The following is an 11,367-nucleotide window of genomic DNA, read 5'->3' as shown; positions in this document are numbered from 1 at the left end:
TGTAGAAGCTATGCATATACATTGACATTTATAATATTAAGTTTTAGAGAGTAGTTTATCAGAAGGGTTTATTTTAATGATAGTTACTATGAAATTACACAAAAACTAAATAAAGTAAATGGCATCGATTAAATATTGATATCAAACTTCCATTAAAAATGATAGTTAAGACCTGTAGACGATTTTATTATAAACGTAATTGGGAAATTTACTAATTCATAAAATTAACTTTTATATTATTTATATATATTTTTTCAAGATATTTATAAACAAAAATTCAAGATATTTAAAAAAAAATCTAATGTAGACTAATGTAGAATGTGTAATATATTTCTGCTAAATATATGCTATAAGAAGGATAAATTTATTACATAATCTTGGAGAGATTATACAATTTTTTTAATGATTCTAAAAAAAATTCTTCCTTTAGATGAAAAATTCATAGAAGTCAAACAAAATTATCCTAAAAAAAAAAACACGAACAAATAAAACAGACTAATCTCATCTTCTTTCCTAAGATGGAAACTTCTACTATTCCTATGGAAGGTTCCAGGCTATTAAACTTACCACTATGATAAGTAGCTAGCAATGCAGTAGCCATAACGTTCACGTTGGTATAACATTAAGGTACCTTTTACACATTTACATAAATAATTACAACATTTGTCATGTGTATGAGTATTACATTAACTGAGATAGGCCACTTACTATCTGGTGAGCTATTTGTCGACTTAGTTGTATAAAAAAATAGTAAATACCTTCCTACAAATCAATAAGAAAAACATTTTTAATAATATTATCCAATAACACAAAAATTATAAATACATTCTTTTTTTACCCTCTTATTCCAAAAACAATTTGTGAAGTTAACTCCCTAAGAAACAATATAAGGTCCGCAGTATGAAAAAAAAAAAAAAAACTCTTTAGTGATCAGCGAGGCTGAGAATGACGTTGTACAGCGCTTTTTAGCAGTTTACGTGAGATATACATATAATACATTACAAACATTTACTGCACCGATAGGAAAAGCAAGAGTCAATCGATGATTTTAGACTTTATTTTAAATTATTGTCATTTTATTAATTTAATTTATAAACGGTATGCTTCCTTAAGGAGTAAACTGCATTCGTGTCGAGCTGACACACAATTAAAAAAAAGTAACAATTTAAAGCTTTAAATTCGGAACAAAAACATTAAAAATTTAAAGATTACATATAAATAGTATGAAATAATGATAAAAAAGTAATATCGAATAAAAATGTGGTGTTTTATCGAAAAGTAAATGATAATAATAAATAATCTGATAATACTTCAATATTTTGTGGGTATTAACATATTTTTAATCTTATGTACGCTCTGCGATTTAATTTTTATCCAATAAGCAGATGGGCGACGATCACGTCTAGTCCGTATCTTAGACTATTACGTTTTCTGAAAGTTTTCAATTGTCTTAATTTTTATTCTGTAAGAACCGACATTAAAATTGGTCAGTTAAAGTTAGCCACTATGACAGGCATTTTAATTTAATACATATTAATTTATTGATAAAAAGACGTTGCTAAGTGATAGCGATGAGAAACTATTTACTTAAAGCGAATAGACTATATTCCAATCCCTAACAGGTTAATATTAATATATTTTTTCATACACATAAAATCGAAGTATTCATGTTAAAGGTGACAAAATTGGCCTATGATTAATCTATGTATAATTTAACATTAAAAAATAGTAAATTTAGATTTATGTAATCTGTGTTCCATACTAAATGCACATTTTAACAGAAATATTACAGTATTGTTTTTATTATAAACTGTCTTTATTTTATAACTTCATATAAATAGATAATAAAAAATTTAACAATCAAAAAGTCCCTGCCAAAATTTAATACCACAAAACTCTAGTTGATATGCATATGCCATAAATATAATACCCTATTTCACTCTCTTACCATATTCTTTAAAACATTTAGGAGTAGACCATGTTAAAAAAACCATACTTATTTACATTTAAAAACAGTACTCTCCTCTCCTTTCCTTTGTTAAAACGACGAGTTCATGGCAATTTGCGACAATCGTGCAATTTTCGCACAATTGATTGCTCTTAACCATACCACACAAAACCAATAGTTCATCAGTAGTTGAATACACCTTGCATTATTGGTGCTATTTTAGAACCAGAAACAGTTTAGTAGCAATAGCTTTATATATTTAGCAAGCATTGCAATTGCTTCTAAATTGCAATAGTATAGCAATGATTGTTAAATTATTGCAATCTCTCATCTCATTTATACAACAGCCGCGTAACACTAGATAAACATCATAATTATACATCTATTTTACCATGCCTTACAACTTTTTTAAATTGCAATATGAGAGCAATAATTGTTATATAAAATCGTTCAGCTGTTTGTTTACATGACAGCCAAACAGATTGCAAATCTAAAATTAAATATCATGACACTTTTATTAATTATAAAAATATTTTCTAATGGTAACTAAAAACTTTTTACTCCATATGCAATCTTTCGATTATATGCATCAAAATACAATACCTAACATACATGAATGTGTTTAATAACAATAAGAATATCACCAAGCTACAAAAGATGACATCAATATCGACAGTGGTGTAAACAACCACTATGTTTAAAGGCTAGATGCGGTCACAGTATTTATCTTCGTTCGTATTTTGGTAAATCATATAGCCCAAAATAACTGTAAACGCTGTAAGAATCATTGTTAGCAATTGATACATCTTAAGTTTATCGACTTGACCGTGTAGTATTTCGTAATTGATTTGAAGATTGTTCAGTGCGTTTACAATTGAATCAGGTTTATCTTGATGCTTTGATTCAGCTAAGCTGCCGTTCTTGGGTAAGTCTTTAACGGGGAACTGGCATTTCAATCTGTACTCGTCGACTTTACTGCCTGAGGAGTTCTGCCAGATCTCGCTTATTTCTTTCTGAGTTAGATCTGTCTTTGGTATTTGTACCGACATGACTAAGAACATGTCTTTCATGACGTTACGTAGCTGGAAGCCTGGTTGGACGACAATGACTACAGTTTGCGTTGCTCCAGAAGCTAATATACCCGAGCTGGGTCTCACACGAAACTTCTCAGGAGATGTCGTCCGGATTTTGAATGAAACAGCGCTCTCATCCATGTTTGTTATCAGAAACTGGCCGGTCACTTCTTCGTTTTCAGTTTTAAATATAATCAAGTTGTTTGGATTGAGTCGTAGCATTTCACCAGGAGAGTGGCTGTCACCTTGTTCAGCAAATGTTACTTTCTTTGGTGTGTGTTCAGCACTACGGCTTTCGGAAATAAATTCAAATTCATAGCTATCAGTGCCGCCCCAACACTCCAATGCATTTTCAGGGGTTACTAAGCTATTTAAAGAATCTTTATTGACAAATTTCATTTTCTCCACAGCTCTGGCTGGTAATAATGATTTAATAATCTTAAAAGCCGCTGACATAACCCAGGGCATTTGAAAAATGATTATGTAGTTCAAAAAACTAGGATAGAAGCTTTTGAATAGCGATATCAAATAGTTGGTCAAGTCCATGTCGACGTTGCTGAGGCCACATCCATCGAGGTCAAAGAACAATGTAACTTTATTACCATTTTCCTCTCTTTCAATTCGATCGAACCAATAAATAATTATTTTTTTGAGTTCCTCAAAATCTTTAACGCCTTTTACATGTTTTTTCGACTTTATTATCAGTAACAAACACCCGTCGATGTCCCTTCCATGGGGAAAGAATATCCCTTCATTTACGTATTCCATACAAATCGTACCTTCATTAATTTCGTTTGCCCCAACCGATTTCCGCCAAGTAAATATATCCCATAACATATCACAAGCTTGTTTAAGATCATTTTCAGTGTGTTTCAGAACTCTTTTTAAATATTTATCATCTTTTACCCGTTCTAAGTCTAAAGGATGAAAATCGTGATCGGGTTTTTCTTTTAATTTCGCTTGAAACAACGTCCGTAGGTCAGAGGTTGTCATTTTTGTAGTTTTAAGAGTCCACTTGTCTGTAGGAAATACTAAATCAATGAAACGGCACTGAAAACAATATTAATTCTACCTTGAGTCTTGACGTCTGTTGTAACATTAGATGACAGTAAATTAAAGCAATTGCGTTACCTTTCACGTTAATATTAATAACTTCAGTAGCGAATTATATATTTATTTTGATATTATTTTAAAGAAACAATCAATTTTTTGTTATTTCAATAGTTTATTGAGAAAAGATGATGTTTAGTCACATAGTGACCACGTTACCTTCATGGCACTCCATCGGTTCGTGCTAAGTATTCCACGTCTATTCAAATACGTTACAATTAATTTTTAAAAATTTCTGGCCTCATCAGAAGTCAGTGAGGTCAGGAATTCAGGATACTATTCAAATTACCTCCACACTATTCAAATTACCCCCACACAAAGAGCAACACCCCCACTATTCAAATTAAAAGGCCTTCTACACGGTCGGGATCGACCACACAATCCCGACAACCAATTTTTGTATTCATTCTACACGGTCGGTGGTTGACTCAACTTGTCAGTTCTTCTTTGATGAGATGCGTTTTTTTTTTTTTTTTTTATGTCATTAGGTCGGCAAACAAGCGTACGGCTCACCTAATGGTAAGCGATTACCGTAGCTTATAGACGCCTGCAACACCAGAAGCATCGCAAGCGCGTTACCGACCCAATCCCCAATCCCCCCAGGAACTCTGGTCACCTTACTCACCAACAGGAACACAATACTGCTTGAAGAACACAATACTGCTTGAACCAAGGCCGTTGACATCAAGCAAATATTGGTCGACTCAACCGTTTTCCACACTGTCCATTTTTTAACCGACTTCCAAAAAAGGAGGAGGTTCTCAATTAGACTGTATTTTTTTTTTTATGTATGTTACATCAGAACTTTTGACTGGGTAGACCGATTTCGACAAATTTTGTTTTAATCGAAAGGTGGTGTGTGCCAATTGGTCCCATTTAAATTTATTTGAGATCTAACAACTACTTTTCGAGTTATATCTAATAATGCGTTTTTACTTGACGCTTTTTTCGTTGACCTACGTTGTATTATACCGCATAACTTTCTACTGGATGTACCGATTTTGATAATTCTTTTTTTGTTGGAAAGAGGATATCCCTAATTTGGTACCGTGATAAGGAAACCGGGATTTGATGATGGGATCCCAGAGAAATCGAGGGAAACTCTCGAAAATCCGTAATAACTTTTTACTGGGTGTACCGATTTTGATAATTTTTAATTTAATCGAAAGCTGATGTTTATTATGTGGTGACATATAAATTTTATCGAGATCTGATAACTATTTTTTGAGTAATCTTTGATAACGCGTAGTTGCTTGACTATTTTTTCGTCGATCTACATTGTATTACTTGTCGATGTAATTGAAGTCGGTTTTTTTTTCGTTTGCGAGCAAACACAATTATATATCAACCCGACCAAGGACACGATGGTCGGCGGTTGATCCCGACCGTGTAGAAGGCCTTTTATTCTCCGGGTGTTTACATTCATATCATTTCATACATTCAACCAAAACATAGTGAGAATAGTGTGAGTGTGCACAATGGTAAATCAATCCTCTTCATCAGGAAGCAAATGCTGTTTAATGGAATGTATCTAGATCGAAGCCTATGTGCTGTGAATCACGGCACACACAGCATGTGATCATGTTTCGCCTACACAAACCAGGGACCTCACGACAAAGCAGGCTGGATGGACTTGTAGTCTTGTACTATATTGCTATTATTCATATTATATGTATTTCGTTTATATGTAGGTATAGTATTTTTATGCGTATGTATATATATGTGTATGTATGTCTGTGTATATATATATGTTTGTATGTATGTATGTATGTATGTATTGTGCTGTATATGTATGTGTATTTGTACTCGATAGTTGATATTGTTCTAGGTGACACTAATTGTCACTTCTCTGTATACACTTCCCTTCCGATTTTTCACTACGCTGTGTCCTATATGCCCAAAGGTTGTCTGGAAGAGATCGCTACTCTAGCGATAAGACCGCCTTTGTACACTGTTTTATTTTTATTTTTTTATTTGTAATATGTTATTGTGTTGATTGTTGTTGTGTACAATAAAGAGTATCTATCTATCTATCTATCTATCTATATTCCTTCATTGAAATGTTCTTTTCATTCTTTCACCATTCTTTGTATCAACGCGTTGGCGCAGCGAATTTAAAAATTGTTATGTTATAATACATTTGTAAACAACTAATAAAGAAATAAATAAATTGAAATGGTAAGGAAAACGAAGTCAAATAAAAAAGGTTTTTTTTTAATAAATTTAATTCTATAAAAATTTACTATAAACATTTTAAAAATTACAACAACATTTTTTAAGTATATATTTAATATTTAGATACCATTCATAAAATACGTTTTAAAAAACTTTACTTTTTTATCTCTGCTGTCACAATATTTTCGAAAAAATTAAAAATAAAAATCATTTCCCTACAATCCCACCGACATTTGAAAGTAAACTTTTTTGTTATAGCACTTTAATAAAATTACATTTTATTTCAGAATCGGCAAAACCCCCTTTGGTCAAATATTGTTACATCACTTATAATTATCCCCCTACCCATTTGTAAGCAAAAATATTTTATAAATGGTTAAATATATACCATTCATAATTAATATTATACATATGATTTTCCTTAATACAATAAATAGTTAAAACTCATAACAAGTCTTTTTTATTCATTTAACTAATCCATTATTACTATCTTTTCACAAGAAAATACCAACTCATCAGTTACTCAGCCAAGCCCCTTGACTAATTAAATTCTAGTAAACCAGAATCGTTGTTAATGAGATAGCTCGACAAACAAGTGTACAGTCTACCCGGTTGTGAGCAGTCACAGTAGCCTACAGACACCTGTAACACCAGACATGATTGCTAGAGCATTACTGACCCTACCCCTCGACCCTCCCCAGGAGCTCTCTACCTTACTCAAACAGAAACCCAAAAATAATTGAGACCAGTAATTATTTAGCTGTGATTTCGTTTTTACCTATCTGAAGGCTTAAGTGAGCCTTTACTTCAAATGGTAAATATGAACACGGTGTTCCCATTTACTTTGATTTAATTAGTCAAAGATGGCTAAGGCTTGGCTAAACTGAGTGATAATGATGAGGCACTGTTTTGTTTAAACTAATATACTTAAAGGAACAGTACAATATGATTATAAATTAAGTATATAAACATGTTCTAAACTCTATACACCCATTAATACATTAAATAAATCTCTTTAAAAGCATAATACTAAGTAAAATAATAAATAATATAATTTAAGTAGCTATACTGCCCTGATTAGGTTAATGGCGGTGCCTTTTTTTACTGATTTTATAAAATTTTGACAATACTATATTTGCTTTATTATTGTAAAATATATCATTGAACATATATTATTATTACAATATCATTTATTTTATTGATTGATTAATTCAGCCTATAATTATCAGCCTATAAGATCCCACCTCCATCCCTGGGCATAGGCCTCTTTCTTTATATATGCGAACAATCAGGGCATAAACAGTGTGGTAACACTGCTCAACTGACGGTTGACAGATATATTCCCAACTATAAGTAATTAGCATCAGATGTCTATAATAACAACCACTTAGATAGTAACAAATGCAAAACTTTGAACACAATTTTCTCAATTTAAATTTTTATTCTTCACTGCCTTGTACTTAAGCAGGGCAGTATATGGAATGACTTGAAGTAGGCAAAATGTATTTGCAAAAAACAGTCATAAGTTTACATGACAAAACAATGTAAGTGTTCTGGTGTCACCCATAATTTGGTCTATGAAATTTCAATGCGTTTTTCACAGTTGTGATTTTAAGTTTCTTCTTGATAAACTATCTTGAAGTTTGGTCATTACTGTGTAAGAAATTGCAGTGAAATATTAAATCAATAATCAAGTAAAATCCCAGGTAAAAGTTAGTTTCTAATATAACAATAATAATATAGAATGCTATATTGTGATGAAAAAATTATATAAATATTAGTATTTGTATTAATTTTTTTTTTTCGAGTGGCAGTCTTTTGCTTAGTAAACTTCTGTGATATTTGATAAAATAACCAAAAAAACGGCAAGCATAAATTTTTTTTTACTTTTAATACAGACCAGAGCGTTTTTTAACTCTTTATTTCTTTTCCCTCACATCTCTGATAATTCTCTTGATATTTTATATATTGGAGGGTGGAATTTTTTTTTAGTGTTTTTGTATCTCTTTTATTTTCATTAGTAATAAAAAAATTATTCTATATTAACAATGATTTATATTCCTAAAGGCAAGGTATCCTAAGAAAATTATAACAAAAATTAAAAAAACTGTCATGAATTGGTACATTTTCAATTTATCCAATTTCTGCACAAGCATGTTATGACTTTCCTGTAGGCTACTCAATTTAGAAACTACCGACTCCGGATCCTTACTCACCTCTGGTTTTTTATTTTCTGTGGTATCTATACAGGAACATTTTAGTTTATACTCATCGGCTTTAGTACCAGCTTCTTTCCAGAGTTTACTCAAATCTTTCTTTGATAAATTCGTATTCGGAACTTGCATTGATGAAACTAGAAATCTATCGTTAACCACAGAACTTATATGAAAACCAGAACTGACAATTATGTGTATTGTCTGTGACATCTTACTGGCCAGGATACCAGAGCTAGGTTTGACTGTATACTTTTCCGGAGCGGTCGTTTTAATTTTAAACGAAATTGCACTCTCGTCCATATTCATGATAGTCAATTGTGCTGATATTCTATCACTTTCAGATTTAAATATTAGTATTTTACCAGGATTTAGACTGAGCATTTCTCCGGGAGAGTGTTTACTGTCGTTATCTGCAAACGTTACATTTTTGGCACTCTTATCCATGTTTACTCGATTTTCCGGTATGAATTTAAACACATAATCATTTTTCCCACCCCAACATATCAATGCTTGTTCGGGTGCGACTAAATCTTTTAAATTATTTTTATTAACCATTCTGAGCCTCTCTATTGCTGCAGCGGGAAGCAGACCTTTTATAATTTTAAAACCGGCCGACAACATCCAGGGTAGTTGGAAAACTATAATATAATTAACTAATAAAGGATAGTAGCTCTTCAGTAAGGTAATCATATACATAATAACTTCAACATCCATATTATTCAAACCGCAGCCATCCATATCAAAGAATAATGTCATCCTCTTACCGTCTTCCTCCCGTTCTATTCGTTCTAACCAATAAATAACAATCTTTTTTATATCATCGATATTTTTCTGACCTTTTATATAAAGTTTCGATTTTAAAATAAACAATAAGCAGCTATCAATATCTCTGCCGTGCGTGAAGAATATACCTTCTTTTAAGTAATCAGTATTCACTGTGTCTTCAGTAATATCATTGACTTTTAAGATTTTTCTCCAAACCATGATGTCGAATAACATTTGGGCAGCCAGCTGCACATTATTCTGGCAGTGTTCAAGTACACGATACAAATATTTATCACTTTTCACACGTTCTAAATCTCGCGGATCGAACTCCCCGGGCGGGTCGGGGATGCCTTCTTTAACTTTTGCTTCGAACAGTGATCTTATTTCTGCAATTTTCGCCATTTTTAACACGTATTACTGCATAATTCTAAAATAAAACTACAAGTAACACAAATTTATATAAAAGTTTTAAAGTTCAAAACTTAAAACTGTCACACTGCAACTTCGCGTGATTTTGACAATGTATCACAGATGTTCATTAATATGCAATATGCATCTAGATAAAATTGTCGTATTAATTTAATCCTAGAGAGCAGAATTATGAATTAATTTTCTAACAAATTGCTTTCAGAATTAACAACGGAATTTGGAAACTGACTTGAATAACTAGGCTATCTCTAATATTATCAATTTATCAGTTGTGCTCATGACTCAATGTTGTGACTAAGCTATACTAATCTTGTTTATCTTGTTATTATCAGTAAAGTACGTTGGGGTATCACCGGATAGTTTTTCGAATAGTTGCAAGTTGTTGCAAAATCTAACTTTTTCTCTTAATTTGATTAAAATTTTATTCATGATCATTAGTGCAAATGGATGATATAGTTACTCAATATGTTTTGCTTTGTATCAATGGTGTAGCGTGAGTTTTTGCTGCCCAGACCCCAGCGAAAATTTGCCACGGCTACCAATCCATTTAAGAAAAAATTACCAAATTAATTTAACCCACTCATTGCAAGCACAATAATTTTCTTTATGTTTTTTAACCAACTGCAATAAAGTAACTGTATTTTTATGTGTTACATTAGGGAAATTTATTTTCGCGGATTAAATTTTTTTTTATAAATTGAGAAAAATCATGGTGATTTTGCCATGCTTTTCGTATGCCGCCCGGGGCCATTGTCCCCTGACACCCCACACGCTACGACACAGTTTTGCGTGCCTGTAAAAATTATGATATTTTTATGAGTTTCATGACAATGTGGCCAACAAGCCCCCCCCGCAATATTTTAGATTGTAAGAAAAAGACGGTTGGTTGTTATTATACAGCCAAAAATAAGTTGAATATTTGATCATTACGATTTTATCCAAGCGTCGATGTTACCCCAACGCACATTAATATTAAAAATTGTGTAATAAATAATAAGTACAATTGAAATGTAGAATAAATGATTAACACAAATACTAATTTTGATAAAATCGTTAATGACGTGGATAGTTGAATAAAAAGGAATAATTAATGTATGTTGCATATGGATTATACTTTAATCTTATCTTATTAATATTGAAATCGTTCTTTTTTCTCAACTTTGCGTAATTGATGCCTACTTAATCTTATATTCTGAAAGTAGAATGGACGATTTAAGAGAAATAAAAATTATAATAATCGAAGCATAAAAATAAAAACCCAATCTTTTTTTAACAGCATTTATTTCTTTTCATACACAATAAAATTTACAAAACAATCAACCCTTCTTTCTAAATTCTTTTGTGTCATAATTATATTTGTGTATCAAAAAAAAAAAAGAAAAACATTTACGTTAATTTTTGTATTTTTTTTTAAATTTTTTATATAAATAAGTCGGCAAACAAGCTTACGGTTTAACGATGATAGTAAGTGATTACCGTAGCCTATAGCCACCTGCAACACCAGAAGCATCGCGCAAGCACGTTGTCGACCCTACCCTCCAATTCCCCTCAGGAGCTCTGGTCACCTTACTCACCAACAGGAACACAACGCTGCTTGAAAGCAGTATAATTTAGCTGTGATCTTCTGTAAGGTCGAGACTACCCCAGTTGG

At 31.8% G+C, this 11,367-nt stretch overlaps 2 protein-coding genes across 2 annotated transcripts; both read right to left on the bottom strand.

Annotated features, from left to right (window-relative positions):
• Positions 1-1,794: 1,794 nt before the first annotated feature.
• Positions 1,795-4,130, bottom strand: LOC123666171 (motile sperm domain-containing protein 2-like). Its single transcript, XM_045600373.1, has one exon. It carries the CDS (start codon positions 4,012-4,014, stop codon positions 2,653-2,655), a length of 1,362 nt encoding a protein of 453 aa, XP_045456329.1. The 5' UTR covers positions 4,015-4,130; the 3' UTR covers positions 1,795-2,652.
• A 4,170-nt stretch (positions 4,131-8,300) lies between these two features.
• On the bottom strand, positions 8,301-9,770 carry LOC123666175 (motile sperm domain-containing protein 2-like). Its single transcript, XM_045600376.1, has one exon. The coding sequence runs from the start codon at positions 9,687-9,689 to the stop codon at positions 8,349-8,351; it is 1,341 nt and encodes a 446-aa protein (XP_045456332.1). The 5' UTR covers positions 9,690-9,770; the 3' UTR covers positions 8,301-8,348.
• Positions 9,771-11,367: the final 1,597 nt, after the last annotated feature.

The sequence above is a fragment of the Melitaea cinxia genome, chromosome 25 (genome assembly GCF_905220565.1).
Source record: "Melitaea cinxia chromosome 25, ilMelCinx1.1, whole genome shotgun sequence".
In the NCBI taxonomy this organism is placed as follows: Eukaryota; Metazoa; Arthropoda; class Insecta; order Lepidoptera; family Nymphalidae; genus Melitaea; species Melitaea cinxia.
This window is presented reverse-complemented; position numbering and strand designations above follow the sequence as displayed.

Bases quoted from the DNA above. Each gene is read 5' to 3' on its own strand.
- LOC123666171 (XM_045600373.1), bottom strand. From the start codon at position 4,014: ATGACAACCTCTGACCTACGGACGTTGTTTCAAGCGAAATTAAAAGAA.
- LOC123666175 (XM_045600376.1), bottom strand. From the start codon at position 9,689: ATGGCGAAAATTGCAGAAATAAGATCACTGTTCGAAGCAAAAGTTAAA.